The sequence below is a fragment of the Muscardinus avellanarius genome (genome assembly GCF_963383645.1).
Source record: "Muscardinus avellanarius genome assembly, chromosome: 6".
NCBI lineage: Eukaryota > Metazoa > Chordata > Mammalia > Rodentia > Gliridae > Muscardinus > Muscardinus avellanarius.
This window is the reverse complement of record NC_137791.1, coordinates 138987796-139004653: the sequence shown is the minus strand read 5'-3', so window position 1 is coordinate 139004653 and position 16858 is coordinate 138987796. Positions and strand designations below refer to the sequence as shown.

Below are 16858 nucleotides of genomic sequence, written 5' to 3'. Positions count from 1 at the left end.
CCATCGCATACTGAGTAGAGGGGAGGAAGCACTTTCAGATCCAAGAGAACTATCGAAAGTCAGGAACCAAGTCACGGTGGGTATGGGGAGTGGCAGGAAGACTTGAGTCTGTCGTTCAGTCACTACTCTTTCCTTCTCCCAAATACATCCTGTGGGATGTGGAATAGATTGTAGCCATTGTGGCCTGAGCTCTGGGACTGCTGGGACCATGCAGGTGCCAGCTCACTTGTGCAGCGAGTGAGCGTCCAGCTGGGCCGGCGTGGAGGCGGAGCCGCAGCTGGAGTGCAGGCACGCTCTGCCCCTCCCGAGGGTGGCTGGCGAGGGCGGGCCTGCGACCTGTGTCATGGACTGTGATATTGTACGGTCTGTATGCTGTATGTGGACCTCAGACCCAATCAGGAAACGGGCCTTCTGTGTGTCATTAACATTTATATTGCCATTTAAAATATGTATTCCGTGTTTATTTCTTCAAAACAGACTTTGTTAATTTAGGAGATATCTCCAAGTGGAAACGTGCTAACTTTCTGTAAATCTTAAATAAAAGGTGCTGTTCCTTCCTCTGACCAGGACTGGTTTGTGTTTTCTGTCTTTCTTTCCGTGCTTTTTCTCCTGTTTAGCTTCTGGAGGAGCCTGGGTTGGCGGATGGCGCTCTGGGCTCTCTCCCTGCTCCCATGTGGAAGGCCCTTTTCTGGAGCCTCTGTTTCTCCATGGGTCTGACGAGCAGCCTCTGGTGGCCTTGGGAGCCCATCTGGGCAGGGCACTGGCCAGGCTCGTGGCCGCTGCTTGGTGCCCTGGGCTTCCCCAGCCGCAGTGCCCACTCAGTTGCACCTCCAAAGTGCTCAAACCCTGCCTGTGACCCCGTTCTGATGGACACATTAGATTTGGGATTTGAACTCAGAACATTTCACCTTGCCTCTTTCTTAAAGAAGCGGGAGGAGTGTTGATGGGCGAGGGATGGGCAGTGGGCCCCACAGTTTCCACTAGCCAGCCTCCGGGTGGCAGAACCATTTGTAAGACAAGATACTGCTCTAATCTAGTGTGGGTTCATGCTGTTCCCATCTTCCTGCGAAAGGTGAGAAAACTGAGGTTCAGAGGTTGTCACCACGTCTGTCTAGCGAGTCTGGGCAGTGGCCCGCATTGGCTCATCCCCGTCTGCTAGGTTCCCGTCTAGACTGTGTTCCCATCTGAGGAAGCTCCCATTTTCCCTTCCACTGCTCCATGTATTTATTTACTTGTATATGTGTGTACTAGGGCTTGAGCCCAGGAGTATTCTACCTCCTAGCTATATACCCCAGCCCTTTTACTTTTTATTTTGAAACAGGGTTTCCCTGTAATTTTATGAGCTAAATTTAGGGAAAACTTATTTGATAAGACTACAGAATCAGTCAGATTTCCTGGTGTGTTTTTTTTTTAAATGTGGCTCAGGTTCAGTATTTAGTAAGGTGTTTGCTGTCAAACAGCAAGCCTGTAGGCTACATAACTTGTGATTATTGAGGTGTACAAGAAATATAGCATATACTTTGTTCCATCTCCAAAATTCAGTTTTTAGCATTCATATTTATGTAATGTCAAATAAAAAACCAAACTTTTTAAGCATTCTAATTTGGTGGACGAGAAGGTTTTTTTCGAATACACATTTAAGCATCTGTTGCTGCTGCTTGTCAATTGAGGGCAAGATGCTGTGTGGGAGGAGGTTACCACCAGACCTCGCTCTTCTGAGTGGAAGAGACACACCCGGGCCGGGGAGGCTGCCAGTCTGCAGTGCCTCGGTCTTGGTATTAACAAAGCAGGCAGCATGACCTTCCTTTCTGGGGGGTAGAAGGAATGACAGGCAGTCTGTGATGTGGACAGTTCTGGACGCCGGGCCAGCATTCCGGTGTAGGGTCATGCTTCAGAAGAGCTCGGTCTCACTGGGACGAGACGGGAGTGAGACAGCCTTGCGCCTCTGCACCCCGCTAGGTCCCTTTAACATCATTTGGCATTTGAACCTGAGCAGACTGGGCAAGAAAGGGCCATGTTCTTGATCCCAAAGCCCTGCTTAGTCCACCCAGTAGAGAAAATTGGATTTTCATGAGTTACTTCATCTTAAGGACTATGCCTCTTGTGTGCATGAGTATTCTATTTATTAAGTGAAGTCCTTTTCTGAGTGTTCTGAGCAGCTCTGTTGGCAAGTTGGATCACCACAGAAGCCAGGGGATGTTGTACGTCCACAGCGAGTCACCGGGAGGCGGGGGGCGGGCGGGCTGCTGTGGCTCTGAAGGGCTCAGCTACCCGGTTTTCTGTGACTAGTGAACTGTCGTCCACCTCCTTTACCTCCAGGTCTCAGACAGCCTGGGAGACGAGCCCTCCGAGTCCCCATATGAAAGTGCAGACGAAACACAGACCGAAGTGTCCGTTTCATCTAAGAAGTCGGAACGAGGAATGACCGCCAAAAAGGAGTACGTGTGTCAGGTGAGGGGCAGGCGCGGCATAACCCCGGGGCCTCGGCCAGCCTCGGGTGCCCTCTCTCCCTCCCCAGCCTGTTCCCGCTCGTGGAGGCCTGCTTCGAAGGGTTGACAAGCCTGAGTAAGCACTGGTGATTCTCCTGTGGGGTTCGTGTCTTGTTTAATGTCATGTGCGGCACATGCGTGTACATGTGGACTGTGGGGAGTGGAGCGTGTGCTGGGGAGGCAGGGTGCTAGGCTCCTGTGGTGTTTACCTGCTGGGCTGAGATGGCAGCCCCAGGCTCGTGTCCCGCCCTGACGTACTGGCTCACTGGCCCGGGACTGTCCACTTCACCTCACAGTATCTCAGACCTGCCCCATCCACATGGGAGAGGTGGAGTTGGAGCGGCTGTGCAAGGCTGATGTGTGAAGCCACCTGCAGGTACACCCGTCCCTTGCTGGGGTATGACTGGTTTCTGATGAAAACGTGCTCTGGGTTTTCCTGATTGTCAAATCCAGTCTGAACACTTCGTATATGTTCTTTGGGGTTGGCTCCTATTGTTCCTCTGCTAAAGGACCGATTACTCGTGTGTGTGTGTGTGTGTGTGTGTGTGTGTGTGTGTGTGTGTGTGTGTGTGTTTTACTGGGGATTGAACCTAGAGGCATTCTACCTCTGAACCACATCCCCAGCCCCACACACACACATACACACACACACACACACACACACACACACACACATATTTCTTTTTTTTATTTTGAAACACTGCCTTGTTAGGTTGCTGAGTCACACTAAGTTGCTGAGGATTGGCTGTAAACCTATGATCCTCCTGCCATAGCCTCCCAAGTACTGGACTACAGGCATGTGCCACTGCGCCCGGCTGAGACCAGCTGCTTTCTGACTTGTACCTAGCTGTAGTCTGGTTCTGCAGCTCCTGTGGGCCCTGCTCAGGCAGGGCGATTCTCGCGCATGGGTGATGAGCAGCAACTTGGTGTTTCCTGTTGAGCCTTTACCTTACTCCAGATGACTGTGGACTCACCTGTGTTCTGTCCCTCTAGCTCTGTGAGAAGACGGGCAGCCTGCTGCTGTGCGAAGGGCCCTGCTGCGGGGCTTTCCACCTCAGCTGCCTGGGGCTTTCTCGGAGACCAGAAGGGAGGTTCACCTGCAGCGAATGTGCCTCAGGCAAGTCGAGGCTCCGGAGGCTGCCTGGCGGGCGGGTGCAGAGAATTTCCTCACCCCTGCTCCGCCTCTCCAGCTGGGGTTGCATGTCTCCCGGGAGCGGGGACTGCTCCGTCAGATGGGGGCTCTCCTGCTTGCATAGAAGCATGAGCAGCGGCGTGCCGGGATGGAGGCCTCGGCTCTGCAGCATCCTCCTCCTAGGTGTCCATCACGGCCCGCCCCTCCAGGGCCCAGAACACAGATGCTCATGGGAATGCAGGCTTCTTTATAGAGTCCACCTGGGCTTCAGCTTAATGGCAGGAGCAGTGACAGCCTTACCCCGGTGGTTGGCACCTTGTGCTGCTGCCAGTGTTCCCTGCAGTCTGGGGGCACTGTGGGAGGATGGCTGCGTGGTGGCCCACCCCACCAGCTCCTCATTTGGTGATCTCACCTCTCTGGGGCCCAGCTCCTTCCAGCGTCTTGTGGGCTGGCACCCCCAGGCAGTGTAGTAGGACTCTGTGCACTTGGGCCAGAGCTGGAGCCCTGGCAGCAGGAGTCCTCAGTGGCTGGGGTTTTCCAGGGGATGTTTGGAAAAGTCAGCAAGGATGGACGGAAAGCCCGATGCTCTCAGTCCAGGGCTGCCTCAGAATGAGCTGCTCGGCCTGGCAGCTTGGGACCACAGTTTAACTCTCGCTCTCTGCGCCTCTCTCGCCCTCCATACCGCTCGCTAGGGATTCACTCGTGCTTTGTGTGCAAGGAGAACAAGACGGAGGTGAAGCGCTGTGTTGTGACGCAGTGCGGAAAATTCTACCATGAAGCCTGTGTGAAAAAGTACCCTCTGACTGTGTTTGAGAGCCGGGGCTTCCGCTGTCCCCTTCACAGCTGCGTGAGCTGCCATGCCTCCAACCCGTCCCATCCACGGCCGTCAAAAGGTAAGGCTGCGCCGTGCGTGGCTCGGGCAGCTTGGCGCCCGCGGGTGTCCTCAGAGGGCTCCTGCTTCTGCCACTCGATGCGGGTCCTTGCAGAGCCCGTCCCCGTTCTCCCCTTTCCATCTCAGGTATCTTGGGGTTGTCTCTTAGGACATGTGCCCTTGAGCCGTTTGATGAGTTGCGTTTGCCCAGGTTTTGAGGGCCCTTCAGACAGAAGGGAAGCTTTTGTGTGTGTGTGGCACTAAGGATTGAGCCCAGGGCATTGTACCTCTGAGCCACACCCCAGCCCTATTTTATTTTTATTTGGAAACAGGGTCTCTCTAGGTTAATGAGTCTCAGCAGTTGCTGAGACTGTTCTGGAACCTGCTATCCTCATGTCTGCCTCCTGAGTACTGGGATTACGGGCGTGCGCCATGACGCCCTGTGGGAAGCGTTATCAGCTGAGATTACACCTGTGTGTAGAGTAGCCTACAGAATTGGGGAAGCAGTTTGTAGTTCTTGGCACCAGGGCTTCTTCCCTGGGGGCAATTTTGCCCTTCATGTCACGTTTGGCAACATCTGGGATATTTTGGGTTTGTACTTCTGGCATCCAGTAGGTAGATGCCAGTGATTTTGCTGAACATCAAACTGACGGGACACCTCTTTCGCACCCTGCGCACCTCAAATAGCAGCAATGCCCTTCTGAGAAATGCAGATGGGCCCACTTTAGAATGTGGGGCTTGGCGTTTTCTGAGGTGGTGTTTGGCTGCACCCTCACCTCAAGGAAGGTGTTGTCATCAGCTGTCTCCAGTTGCTCCCTTGATGACTGTGGGGTCTTCAGGGTGTCTCTTGTCTTCAGGGAAGATGATGCGGTGTGTCCGCTGCCCTGTCGCCTACCATGGAGGGGATGCTTGTCTGGCGGCAGGCTGTTCAGTGATCGCTTCCAATAGCATCATCTGCTCGGGCCACTTCACTGCCCGGAAGGGGAAGCGGCACCACACCCACGTCAACGTGAGCTGGTGCTTCGTGTGCTCCAAAGGTGAGGCCGCGCCCCAGCCCTGCTCGGCCCTGCTCCTCCACCTTCCTCGCTTTCTTCTCTCTTCATGTTTCAGATTCCACATTTTCACATTTGGTAGAGTATATCATGATATTCCTAAGCTAACTGTAATCACTCCACGTACTAACAGGAAATTGTGGTGAGCGCTTTTGTGTTGATGCACAGATGGCTGCCACACGCCTGGTGCCCAGAGACAGACGCGTAACGGCGGCAGGCCGGAGAGCTGGCTGCTGGGTGGCACAGCAGCTCAGCCCGCTGCCTCCTTTTGCAGGGGGAAGCCTTCTGTGCTGTGAGGCCTGCCCGGCGGCCTTCCACCCCGACTGCCTGAACATCGACATGCCCGATGGCAGCTGGTTCTGCAATGACTGCAGGGCTGGGAAGAAGCTGCACTTCCAAGACATTATTTGGGTCAAACTTGGGAACTACAGGTGTGAGAAGGAGCCCTGTGCTTCTGTGTCTGTCTGTGTTCAATGTGTGTGTCTCACTTTACAGTACTTAAAGCATTGACGTTGTTGTCGCTCTCTCTGAAGAGTCTGTGAATCCTGTTTTTAATATTTATAATAGATGGTGGCCGGCAGAAGTTTGCCATCCCAAAAATGTTCCCCCAAATATTCAGAAAATGAAGCACGAGATTGGAGAATTCCCTGTGTTTTTCTTTGGGTCTAAAGATTATTACTGGACACATCAGGCGCGAGTATTCCCGTACATGGAGGGGGACCGGGGCAGCCGCTACCATGGGGTCAGAGGGATCGGAAGAGTCTTCAAAAACGGTACGGAGAGCTCCCAGCAGAGAGTGGAACAGCGTTCTTGTGTGCCTTTTGCTAATCCTAACTTCTGCTCTTTTGGAATTTGATATTTGTAAAAAAAAATTACTGGAATAAGCATTCTGTGTATATTTTCAAATTAGAAAAAAGTAAGTTTCAGACCGACTTATTTGTTGAGTCGTAGACCTTGATATACCTTTTAATAACTTTGTTTGTTTGTTTGTTTGCGGGTCTGGGGATGGAACCCAGGGGCATTTGACCTCCGAGCTACACCCCCTGCCCTATTTTTTATTCTTTATTTTGAAACCGGGTCTCACTGAGTTGCAGAGGGCCTCACTAAGTAACTGAGGCTGTCCGTGAACCGTGATCTTCCAGGTCTCAGCCTCCCGAATGCTGGGATTACAAGCGTGCGCCACCACGCCTGGCTTCCATTTAATAACTTTTAAAACAGGGGTTCGTGATTGTCTTTAAAGCACAGCAAAGCTCTCTTTAGGATCTTGTCTTTGGGGTGACCAGCTGTAGACAGCCTCCATCACTGGCCCCTGTGTGGGGCCCGGTCTTAGGAGTCCCTGCTCTCTGGGCCTTGTGCTCTAGCTCTCGCGCTCGCTCTGGCAGCCATGCTGCCCTTTAGCAGATGAGCTGGGCTTGGGGCTTGCATGTTGTCAGGGCAGAAACCAGGCTGTGAGACACAGGAGCAACAGCGAGTCAAGGCTGGCCCAGGGCACAACAGAAAGGACACAGGATAGGACGTGGCCATGGCGAGCGGGTGGTTATGGCAGATTGGGAGTGAACAGGGACAAAGGGAAACTGAAGCGTGGCTGGGGCTCTTGCAGGGAGGGTAGAGCGGCACCACGTGTGCCGGGGCTGGCGGGGACGGCCCTGCTCTGGGCTCCATGCCGCCTAGAGCCTTGCAGCTTAGGACCTCAGAGGCCTGAATGAGAACTGCTATGCCCCAAAAGAATCTCAAAAGTTAGTGGTTTTTTGTTGTAGTTTTAGTGGTCCTTCGGGTTGAACCAGGGCATTCTATCTCTGAGCTACAACCCAGCCCTGTTTTTTAGTCTGAAACAGGCTCTCACTAATTTGTGGAGTGCCTCACTAAGTTACTGAGGCCGGCTACGAACTCGCAGTCCTGACTCAGCCTCCCAGGTACTGGGATTATAGGTGTGTGCCACCATACCTGGCTTCAGATGTTTTTAAAAGAAGAGATAGCCTAATGATTTGGGTGGGACAGACAGCTGATGGGAGGTGGGCTCCTGCCGCACGCCTCCCATAGAGCCAGGCCCTGCTTCTGAGCAGGTAGTCTACAAGGGGCTCCGGCGCGCCTGTTATCTCCTCTGTCAGACCTTTCTCTTGGAGAGGAGCAGGGTGGGCTTTTGTTCTCTGTCCCGGCACAGTGTGTTTCAGGCACTGACAGTGGCACTTTGTCCCGGGTCTCAGCTGGGCCGGGGAGCACCCTACAGTACCCACTCTGCGGCCTTGCTATGAGCCAGTCCACAGACGGCCCCAGGGGTCCTTAGTCACTTGGATCAAGAGACTCTTGTATACAGTTTTCTACGGTTTTTTGTTTTGTTTTGTTTTTGGTGTGTGTGTGTGTGGTACTAGGGGGTAGAACCCAGGCGTGCTTCCTACCTCCGGGTAGGAAACAGGGTCTCACCAAGTTCCTGAGAGCCTCACTAAATAATTGAGGCTGGTTTTGAACCTGTGCAATTCTCCTGTCTCATCCTCCCAAGCACTGGGATTACAAACGTGCACCACCGCACCCGGCTGACATTTTTACTTATTTGTTTGTTTACTTATTTTGTGTGTGGTACTAGAGATTGAACCCAGAGAGATTCTGCCTCCAAGCTGTACGCAGCCCTTTTTATGTTTTGTTTGGAAACAGGGTAGGTGCTGAGAGTCTTGCTAAGTTGTTGAGGCTGGTCTGGAACTTGGCAATCCTCCTGTTTTAGCCTTCCAAGTACTGCAATCACAGGTGTCCGCCACCCCAGCACACCCATTTTTTTTTGGGGGGGTACACTTTAAACACCTGTTCTTTCATAGTTTTCTATACCTATAAATTTCATAGAAACCAAAAATTACACTTACCAGTTGAAGTTTGGAGTAAGCCATTAAATTATAGACCTTAAAAGTAGATATATTTGTTTACTAAAATAAGTTTTCTTATATTTCATTGGCTCTTTAGCACTGCAAGAAGCAGAGGCTCGTTTTCGTGAAATCAAACTTCAGCGGGAAGCCCGAGAAACACAGGAGAGTGAGCGCAAGCCCCCACCATACAAGCACATTAAGGTGCCGTGTGTGTGTGTGTGTGTGTGTGTGCGTGTGTGTGTGCGTGTGTGTGTGTGTGTGGTGTCGCATGGGATGTCCTGAACAAATAGTATGTGTCGTTGCCCTGAGCACAGCCCTTCTCACCAGGCCTGCTGTGTGCAGGTGGGGGCCGGCCATTCTGCTCCCCTATACAGTGTGACTTACTTAGCCTGGTATTCAGGCAGGGATGGAAGAGCAGTCCTCGGCTCTCTGTCTAGAGGAAGAGGGCTGAGGAGCCAGCCTTCTTCTGGGTCACACTGCTACTAGGACCCAGGATAAGAGGCACTCAGCCAGCACACACTCGTTCTGCTGAAGCCTGAGCCACGAGTGCCCTTCCCACCTCCATGGGTGCGAGAGAGGTCAGGGAGGGCCGGGCGTCCTCCTGAGAACCTGGGAGGACACTTCCTCCGGGCAGTGCCTTGTGGCCCAGAGCCTGGACAAGGTGTGCTGGTGACTGGGGCAACTGCTCTGTCTTCGCTTCTAAAATCTGGGCTGTAGTCATTATCTTTGTTTGTAAAGAAAGTATTCCCGAGCCAGGGGTGGTGGTGGCACATGATTGTAATCCCAGCATTTGGGAGGCTGAGACATAGGATCTGGGTTCGCGGCCAGCCTTAGCTACTTAGGCCCTTTGCAACTCAGTGAGACCCTGTTTCAAAATAAAGAATAAAGCCGGGCGTGGTGGCGCACGCTTGTAATCCCCATGCTTGGGAGGCAGAGACAGGAGGATCATCCAGGTTTGAAGCCAGCCTTGCTGGCTTAAGAGACCCTGTTTCCAAATAAAAAAGTATAAAAAATAGGTCTGGGAGTGTAGCCCGAAAGTAGAAGGGTTTCCAGGAACCCCAGTACCAAACACACAAAAAATAAATAAATAAAAAGAATAAAAAATAAAAATAGGGCTGGGGGTATAGCTCAGAGGTAAAATGCTTCTGGGTACCATCCCCAGTACTATGAAAGAAAGAAAGAAAGAAAGAAAGAAAGAAAGAAAGAAAGAAAGAAAGAAAGAGGGGGAGGGGGAGGGAAGGGAAGGGAAGGGAAAGGAAGGAGCCTGAAGCCTTTGGCCCTGGGGTCCTTAGGAGTGTGCCCAGGTTGCTCTCTGGTGGTGTCGTTTGTCACCGCAGCAGTGAGAAGGCAGCTTTCACTGTCCATTTCCGCTTAGTTTCTTTTTGTGTCTCTACTACTTTCACCACGAATAAGCCACAAGTCAGGGGCTTCCACCTTCTTCCAGGGTTCCGTGCTGGGTGCTGGGGACAGGAAGGTCAGTGCTGGGGAGAGCTCCCACCAGGCACTTGCGGGCCCACAGGGCACCGAGCAGCCAGCTTGCCCCCTTTCTCTGTCTTATAAAAGCCTGGCTGAGTAAGTGCCAGCCTCATCAGTGAGAAAGACAGGCTCTAGATGAAGCAGTGCACAGGGTCTTGGCAGGGGTTCCCCGCTCCGCCCACCTCTCAGCACCCCAATGCCAGGACTGCTCAGCTGGCTCTGGGGAGGTTGGGCCTATTTGGATGTGTGTCTGGCCTAGAAGCTTAGGCCAGAGATGGTGGGAGGGGATCCAGGAGGTGCTGTGCTTCCCTGGCGCCAAGACGGTTTCCTCGTTCCCTGCAGGTGAATAAGCCTTATGGGAAAGTCCAGATCTACACGGCTGATATTTCTGAAATTCCGAAGTGCAACTGCAAACCCACAGACGAGAACCCCTGTGGCTTTGACTCCGAGTGTCTGAACAGGATGCTGATGTTCGAGTGCCACCCGCAGGTGTGTCCTGCAGGCGAATTCTGCCAGAACCAGTGCTTCACCAAGCGCCAGTACCCTGAGACCAAGATCATCAAGACCGACGGCAAAGGCTGGGGCCTGGTGGCCAAAAGGGACATTAGGAAGGTGCGTGCTCTGCCCTCCTCCCTACTTCTGAGGAGTTAGAGGTGTCTGGTGACCTGGTACTTTTGCTTTCATATAAGAATGTTTTTTGAGCCAGGCGTGGTGTCGCATGCTTGTAATCCCCGAGCTTGGGAGCCAGAGACAGGAGGATCACGCAGGTTCGAAGCCAGCTGCGCTGGCTTAAGAGACCCTGTTTCCAAATTAAAAAGTATAAAATAGTTCTGGGAGTGTAGCCCGGAGGTAGAAGGGCTTCCAGAAACCACAGTACCACCAAAAAAAAGAATGTTTTTTGTTTTTGTTTTTGGTACTGGTGGAATGAACCCTAGGGATGTTTTACCTTTGAGCCACACCCCCAGTCCATTTTTCATTTTTTGAAGCAGGGTCTAGATATGTTGCTAAGGCTTGCCTCGAACCTGCAATCTTGTAATCCCAGTACAGGGGAGACTGAGACAGGAGGATTGCAGGTTTGAGGACAACCTCAGCAACTTAGACTCTCAGCAGCCTAGCAAGATAGAGTTGCTCGGACGTATAAGGCTCTGAGGTATAAAGGATTCACTCTCCAGTACCACACACACACAAAAATGTTTTTTGAGTCGATGATTATAAGTGGTTAGTAAAACTGTTACATGGGAAATATCAATCAAAGTTAATACTCATAAGTTCCCTTGAAGCATGTTGTAAGTCAGGATTTTCTTGGTTGCTTTAATGAAATGAAAGATGGGCGAAGCAGCCACCTCCTTAGACCAGCAGCCACATGCTCAGGACACCACACAGTGGTGGGAGAGTGGCTTTGTCAGAGTGGTCCCAGTGCAATCTAGGACAAGGTCATCAGCGAGCACCAGAGGGCGGACGTCCTGCCTCTACACAGAGATGGCGGGGCTGCTTACCTCGCCACAGCCTGGTCCTGCCATGCTTTGGCATGGCCTAGGGATGGATGGTACCAGACCCCAGGTCTGCCTGCAGGGCCCCCCCAGACACTGCTCTGGACCCTTGCTCCTCACTGTTGCTTCAGTCAGACTCGCTGCCCGTCAGGTTCTCTGTAAGTGTTTTTTCTTTGGGGGGAATCTGCCTGCAGTGGTGACCTATGTGGTCTCTGGTTTGTCAGGCGCCATCTGAGAAAAAAAACAGGGTAGGAAGCAGGGTGGAATGTTGCTATGTCAGGAACACCAGAGTGGTCTTGTCACTGGCAGTCCTTATTTGTAGCATGTGTACGAGTTCATTTGATCTTACTGAATGAATAAGGACCCCGAGGGTTGTGCTGCTTGTGGCTCCCTGTTCCGCTGGTGGCGACGTGGCATCTTGCACCTAACTGGGTTGGGCGGGGTGCTCCTCATGGCCTTCTTCTGGTTTCCAGGGAGAATTTGTTAACGAGTATGTCGGTGAGCTGATTGACGAGGAGGAGTGCATGGCGAGGATCAAGCGCGCGCAGGAGAACGACATCACGCACTTCTACATGCTCACCATAGACAAGGTGACGCGGGCGCTCCGCGGCGGCTCGGGCCTCCGTCGCAGGATGCTCTGTTTGAACACCACCTTTTCTCTTAGCGCGAGCTCCTCGGCAGGGCTCACTGCCTCTCAGCAGAGCGTGTCCTGAGAGTTGTGTGTCCAGCGATGAGGAAGAGCGTCCCAAGCAGTCTTATTAAGGTCAGGGAGAAGTGAGAGAAAAGCACAGGGCAGGAGCTCTTCAAGTGTTCTTGGCTGCGTAGTAGTCTCATTTGGCTATTAATTGCTTTGTCTGAAGCCCTGGGTTTTTTTTCTTCCACCTTCTCCCAGGGTTCCGTGCTGGGTGCTGGGGACAGGAAGATCAGTGCTGGGGAGAGCTCCCGCCAGGCACTTGCGGGCCCACAGGGCACTGAGCAGCCAGCTTGCCCCTTTTCTTTGTCTTTTCTTCCTTTTGTTTCTTTGAGACAGGGTCTCACTCTGTACCCGAGATAATCTCAAACCCCTAGGTTCAAATGGTCCTCCCTCCTCAACCTCCTTATAGCTGGGACTGTATGCATGTGCTACCTACCACACCTGGCTTTCATTACTGGGGATGGAACCCAGGGGCATTCTACCTCTGAGCTACACCCCTGGCCTTGTTTTTTTATTTATTTTGAAACAGGGTCCACTGAGTTGCGGAGGGCCTCATTAAGTAGCTGGGGCTCTCCGTGAACCCGGAACCTTGTGTTTCAGCCTCCCGAGTGCTGGGATGACAAGTGTGCGCCACCACGCCCGGCTTGAGGCCCAGCGTTTTAAAACAGCCAGGAATGTGGGTGCAAGGAAGTAGCAGTGACTTTAGAGGAAGGATCCAGGAACGGTTGTTGTGGATAGAAGAAAACGCATCCAACTCTGCTGGAGTTGGGACTGGAGCCCAGCAGCATCAGGTGGCTCTTCCACAGCGACCATGGCCCCAAGGTGGGCGCTGCGGACGCCGCGGCGTCCAGGTGCCTGAGTACACTTGAGAGGAAAGCAGACAGCCTGCGTGCCTGCCTCTTGTGCAGTTACCCTGATGGGCCAGCAGAAAAGTGTGGCTATTTTTACTAGTACTTGAAAACAAGAAAGAAAGAAATGATCAGAGGCCCAAAGTTGTAATTCATGGAAGTCAGATGTGGGAGGCTGGAGAGAGTGGGTTGCTGTGGGTGGAGGGGTCAGGGGCCTCCGAGGCAGCGAGACACCGAAGACACCCGGAGAGGTGTGTGCTCTTGACCAGTGCTTGCATCGGGTGGGAGCTGGGAGACACGGGCGGCTCAGTCTGGACCAGAGCTGCTCTGGCCGCTGCCTTCTCAGTGTGGAGGTACTGAGCTCCTGCCGGAGGGCACGCTCTGTTGTGCACATGGGGATCGGGAGGTGCACGTGTCTGTGCACGCTTGTGAGAGCAGAGCGGGCAGCTGTGCTGAAAGGCCGGTAGTGGACATGGCGATATGGTGTGCAGCACACTGAAGTGAGTGGTACTACTCCGTTTTCCTATAGGTCTGAAGTTTTTCGTTTTTGTGGTCCCAGAGCATTCTCTATCTCTGAGCTGAAACAGGGTCTCACGAGATTGCTACAAGCCTTATTAAGCTGCTGAGGCTGGATTCAAACCTGTGATCCTCCTTTCTCAGCCTCCCAAGTACTAGGATTGGGCTGCCACTCCTACCTTGAAGCTTCTTTTTCTTTTTTCAGTGCTGAGGATGGAAACCCAGTGGCATTTTGCCTCCAGGCTACACCTCCAGCCCCATATTTATTTATTTATTTATTTATTTATTTATTTATTTATTTATTTATTTATTTGCAGTACTGGGGATGGAACCCAGGGGCATTCTACCTCTTAGCCACACCCTCGGCCCTATATTTTTATTCTTTATTTTGAAACAGTTTCTCACTAAGTTGAGAAGGCCTTGCTAAGTAGCTGAGGCCTCCCACATGCTGGGATTACAAGCGTGTGCCACCACACCTGGCTTGTGTTTTGTTTTGTTTTGTTTTGAATAAAAGAATTAGTTAAAGATGGGCATGGTGGCTTAGCCTGTAATCCCAGTATGTGGGCTTATGGCAGTGCCTTCTGCACCCATCAGAAGCAGCAGGCAGGGATCAGAACACAGATCCAGGACCTGGAGGTCGCGACAAGCTGTGTGCAGGTTGCTCTGAAAGCACAGTAGCTGCCTGCCCCAGGCCAGACCCGGGAGCTGGGTGCTGCGACTGGGCGAAGAGCTGAAATGAACCAAAGTCAGCACAAGGACCCCAAGCCCTGACCTGAGAGCTGCGGCCTTCAAGAGACGACAGGGTCCAAATGCTCACACCGCAGGTGCCTGCAGCAGGTCGTCCCACGAAAGGTGGAGCACTGCCATAAGCCCACGAAAGGGGAGGCAGAGACAAGATCACAGGTTCGAGGACAGCCTCAGCAACTTAATGAGACTGTTTCAAAATGAAAAAGTCTGGAGGTATAGCTGAGGCTGTATGCCCCTGGGTTCAATCACCAGCAAACCTTCCCTCCAATAAGAAATGTGAAGCCACACATTTAAAACAGAAATTGGAATCGCCTGGCTGAAGCAAAGATAAAACCTGTGAAAGATATTTATATTACAGAACTTAGAGTTCATGCATTTCTGTAAAAACAGAACAAAAGTAAAAAGCTACCCCTGACTAAATGTCTGCAAAGCCCAGCAGGGTGTGACCCGCACCATCAGGCCTGTAAAGGAACGCTCCACCTTTCGTGGGACGACCTGCTGCAGGCACCTGTGGTGTGAGCATTTGGACCCTGTCGTCTCTTGAAGGCCGCAGCTCTCAGGCCAGGGCTTGGGGTCCTTGTGCTGACTTTGGTTCATTTCAGCTCTTCGCCCAGTCGCAGCACCCAGCTCCCGGGTCTGGCCTGGGGCAGGCAGCTACTGTGCTTTCAGAGCAACCTGCACACAGCTTGTCGTGACCTCCAGGTCCTGGATCTGTGTTCTGATCCCTGCCTGCTGCTTCTGATGGGTGCAGAAGGCACTGCCATAAGCCCTTCCTCTCCATCTGGTGACTTCAGCTTACAAGGCTGGTGCCTGTTTCCCTCCAGCTACATTTCTTCTTTCTCTCCCCTTTTGGAAGCCAGACATCAAAGACCTAGGACATTATCAGAAGCAACTGCATATGTGGGGAAAACTAGAAAGTGAGCCTATCTGCCCAGGGTCAACAGGAAGCAGTGCTGAAGCTGCCCAGCAGCCTACAGTACTCCCCTTAAAGCACCATGCACTGCGAGTGGCTAGCACATGCTTGTTATCCAAGCATGGGGAGTCTGAGACAGGTTCCAGGACAATCTTAGCAAGTAGTGAGACTCATCAGCCTACTGAGACCCTGCTTCAAAATAAGAGCTGGGAAAGCCGGGCATGGTGGCGCACGCTTGTAATCCCCGCGCTGGGGAGGCAGAGACAGGAGGATCGCACAGGTTCGAAGCCAGCCGCGCTGGCTTAAGAGACCCTGTTTCCAAATAAAAAAGTATAAAATAGGTCTGGGAGTGTAGCCTGGAGGTAGAAGGGTTTCCAAGAACCCCAGTACCACCAAAAAATACATACATACATACATACATACATACATACATACATACATAATAAAATAAGAGCTGGGAGTATAGCTTGGAAGTAGAATGCCCCTGGGTTCCATCACCAGAATACACACACACACACACACACACCCCTCATACACACCGACACTGGAGGTGTTGACAACCTGCCTGTCACCCTAGAGCGATTCACCTGTCATGGCAGAGGATCCTGCAGCTTGGCCTGCACCCACATGTGTCAGCATTAAGAAACATCATGGGGCCGGGCGTGGTGGGCATGCTTGTAATCCCAGCATTGGGAAGGCTGAGACAGGAGGATCGTGGTTAAAGGACAGCCTTAGCTACTTAGTGAGGCCCTCTGCAACTCAGTGAAACCCTGTTTCAAAAAATAAAGAGTAAAACATAGGGCTGGGGGTGTAGTTCAAAGGAAGAATGTCCCTGGGTTCCATCCCCACTACCAAGAAATAAAGAGAGGGAGGGAGGGAGGAAGGAAGGAAGGGAGGGAGGGAGGGAGGGAGGGAGGGAGGAAGGGAGGGAGGGAGGGAGGGAGGGAGGGAGGGAAAAGAAAATAAAGAAGAAACATCATGGGGCATCTTGCTGCTGCCGAGACAAAGTCAAGCTCTGGCTAGATCATCCTTACCTTGCAAATCCACTGTGCTCTGATACTCCTATATTTCTGTTTTATGTGTGTTTTTGTTTTTGTGGTGCTAGGGGTTGAACTCAGGGGCATTCTACCTCTGAACTACACCCCTAGTCCTATTTGTTATTCTTTATTGTGAAACCGGGTCTCACTAAGTTGCGGAGGGCCTCCCTAAGTACCTGAGGCTGGCTGCGAACCACGATCCTCCTGTCTCAGCCTCCCAAATGCTGGGATTACAAGTGTGTGTGTGTCACCACGCCCGACTTTGTTTTCTGTGTTTTTGAGACAGGGTCTCCATAAATTGCTTGGGCTGGCCTGGGACTTGTAATTATCCTGCTTCCTGAGTGGCTGGGATTTCATATGTGCACACACCATGCATTCTTTTTTTTTCTAAGTTTTTTATTGGTGCCTTGCAGTCGTACATCTTAATGGAGTATAGATGGTAGAGGCGTACATGCACACATCACCCAATTAGCCCTTACCCAAATTTCACTCCATTCTCACCACCCTCCTTTTCATGCTTGGCTTAGTGATTGACTTTGATGTGTTTGTGAATGTACATCATGTACGTTAGAGAATTTCCTCTTCTCCCTTTCCATCCTCTTAGGTCACCTTATTTGCTCATCTATAGATTCTCCTCCTTTGTCTAGAGTTCCTTCTATGACCCATTTTCTCCCTAGCTTCCACATATTAGGGAGAACATCCAATTTATTATTTTTGTGTGACTGACTACTCTCACTTAGC

General features: G+C 52.0%; 1 protein-coding gene across 1 annotated transcript in view; it reads left to right on the top strand.

The window, feature by feature from the left end:
• Positions 1-16858, top strand: part of NSD2 (nuclear receptor binding SET domain protein 2) — a gene marked incomplete at both ends in the record, with an annotated part of 68548 nt that overhangs the window by 41664 nt on the left and 10026 nt on the right. The window contains 9 exons of the mRNA XM_080697595.1: positions 2320-2451; positions 3483-3606; positions 4314-4514; positions 5350-5529; positions 5819-5975; positions 6112-6317; positions 8494-8597; positions 10215-10484; positions 11836-11952. Coding sequence (XP_080553721.1) covers positions 2320-2451; positions 3483-3606; positions 4314-4514; positions 5350-5529; positions 5819-5975; positions 6112-6317; positions 8494-8597; positions 10215-10484; positions 11836-11952 — 1491 coding nt within the window. The remainder of the gene's footprint in view (positions 1-2319; positions 2452-3482; positions 3607-4313; positions 4515-5349; positions 5530-5818; positions 5976-6111; positions 6318-8493; positions 8598-10214; positions 10485-11835; positions 11953-16858) is intronic.